Source organism: Penaeus monodon, chromosome 14, assembly GCF_015228065.2.
Source record: "Penaeus monodon isolate SGIC_2016 chromosome 14, NSTDA_Pmon_1, whole genome shotgun sequence".
NCBI lineage: Eukaryota > Metazoa > Arthropoda > Malacostraca > Decapoda > Penaeidae > Penaeus > Penaeus monodon.
Window position 1 is genome coordinate 34,661,583 of NC_051399.1, and position 2,500 is coordinate 34,664,082.

General features: G+C 38.3%; 1 protein-coding gene across 1 annotated transcript in view; it reads right to left on the minus strand.

The window, feature by feature from the left end:
• LOC119581068 (putative phosphatidate phosphatase) overlaps positions 1-962 on the minus strand; it is a gene marked incomplete at its 3' end in the record, with an annotated part of 16,211 nt that extends 15,249 nt beyond the window's left edge. The window contains 1 exon segment of the mRNA XM_037929379.1: positions 852-962. Coding sequence (XP_037785307.1) covers positions 852-915 — 64 coding nt within the window.
• Between the last annotated feature and the right edge of the window lie 1,538 nt (positions 963-2,500).

Below are 2,500 nucleotides of genomic sequence, written 5' to 3' on the forward strand. Positions count from 1 at the left end.
GCCGATTTTTACCGTTTTTTGTGCTTGTTTACTTCGTTCGTCGGACAATGTTTGGCTCGGGTTTTCGAAAAATCGACTTTTTAACGTTTCATAAATCACTTTCTTCGATTTCTGCAGCTTCCTATTGACACCCAGTGCTATCCATTATCCCCCCCCTTCAACCCCCGATTCCCCACGCATCCCCCAAGATCGTGGGGTAGAGGAGAGATATAAAAAATCCGATTTTGGAACGGTCTTTGAGAGGGTGCGTCGCTCTCGGTAACATTTACCAGATAGATAATTTCTGGGCGAATGAAACTAACTAAAATGAGAATTTCACAGATAATTGAAATGAGGAAGATGTCATAGCCGCATTCTAATAACAATAGAGCTATTAATTCAAGGTTTGAGTTTCAGGTGTGCCGTTTACGACCCCGAGATTTTGTTCACGTTTATTGTTAAATCTGAAGTAATTTCACAGAAACTACGCAAAGGGCGGGCACTTGCCAAGTTCTTTCTCAGTCCTTCCATTCTCTTTACTTTGTATCATCCTCAGTTTAGGGCTAAAAGCAAAGGCAAAAGCGGCTATTACATCATGGCCTAAAAAATGACAAGAAATTTAATTAGTCCAGCATGTATTTTCACAGACTGTAAATAGATATACGTTTCCAGCATTGGCCGTCTCTATATCCTGCAACATTTGACTGAAGACAAGTCTTCTGTGACAAGCATGACTGTTAAAAAGGGGAAAATCCAAGGCCGCCCATTCGTGTACCTGCAAGGCCCAGCCCACTCTGCCGCCTCCGAGTCACCTATTGTAATCTCCTTTCCCTAGGTTTACAGAATCATGCGTGATTTAATGCATAACTTACCTATCGATAGTAATACAAAATCGACGACGATCCTAGTAATGTATTTCACCTCCATTCCTGGCATTTTATAGAGACAAACCACAGCTCCAGCAGACGTAGTCTTCTCCCTTACCCGTTAAACAGCAAACTGGAGTTCAGGCATCGAGCTTATAATATTTCCAGCATATTTTCAATAAACTCTACTTATGAAAACTTTCATATGATTTTTTGTTTTATAACGTGGTAAAAACTAAAAATGATAATATTAGTATTATAAATGTTTGGTGATTGGCTACAAAAAAAAATAGTTTGAGACATTCGTTTGTTTAACATATATATCAAGAACAAGAAGTTACGAATATAATTTCCTTCTTTATTCAATGAATTAGAAATGATAAAAGTACTTATATCATACTAAACAGTTTTTTCAAATAAAATCAATGCAAAATAATATTTTAAGCTCGTCTTTAAACCGAAACAGAAGAGCATCGGAACGCTCTCACAGCAACGTAGATTCTAAAGCTCGTCGGATCCCTTATGAAGAGTTTCTAATACTTATAGAACTTCCCAAATTAAATTCCTTATTGCTTGAACTAGAGTGATGATAGAAGGTGGAGTGAGTGGGCGTGTGTGATCTTTTTCCTTTTGTTATGATGGAATTACCCAAGAATGCTGAAAAAGAGACTGTTGTCCCAGGTAAGTGGCAGTAAAGTATTTAGTTCATAATTCTCTTTCCCCATTTGATGTGGGAAAAACTGACGGAAAGGCCTTCCTGTGCCATGAACATCATGTTCCGTCCTAAGTTCAAAAGGCAGACACTTGAATGACCGGGTTGGAGAATGAGGGCATTAATTAACGAGGATTTTGAATAATGTCACATGGAGAAACTGATCTCAGTCTCAGAGCTTCTGTTCTTAGAGTTCAGGAGGAATGTCAGTTGGGGGTTGGCTGCCACAGTCGCAGGTGGCACCGTGGCACTCGGCCGCAAGGGTATGGTGCCCGGCGGGAGACCCTTTCTTTTGATTTTACGATATATGTCTTCGATCTCATAGAAAAAAACTTTTAACCCAAGGCTAGGAATTAGTTCACAGTAATAATTTTAAAGGAAAACTAATTTCTTGGTATGCAAGGGGCGCTGGGGTATGTCTGTCTGCAGTTTAATTTGTGGATGATGCACATATGATGGCAGATGAATTTTACTTATCAGCTTGCAGTGGCTTTCAAAACAAAAAATATTTAACATATTTATGTTTACTACGATTTTATCAAGACCACTTGAGACTTACTATATTGGAAGGTCTACAGTTCTTGGTCCAGCTCAGTAACAGTGCTTCGACAAGCGCTCTGGCAAAGACCTACAACCCTCAGCAGTGTAAATAATGGCAATATAGAGCTTCCATTTGGATGACTAAGAGTAAAAAAAATTCAGAATACAATATGGTAGAGATTACTTTCCTTTTTCAAATATATATGAGTACCAGGCGACAAAATGCAAGGATATATATCAGTCTTAGACACACGCATAGGGTAAGGATAATGGTGTATGAAATTGACAGATAGATGAATTGAAATACTCTCTCCTTTATAAGATAGCTGGTGAGTATTGAAAGAAAAAAAATCTTAATTGAATGAACCCAGTAACAGAAATGGTGTATTGTTTGTTATTGCAT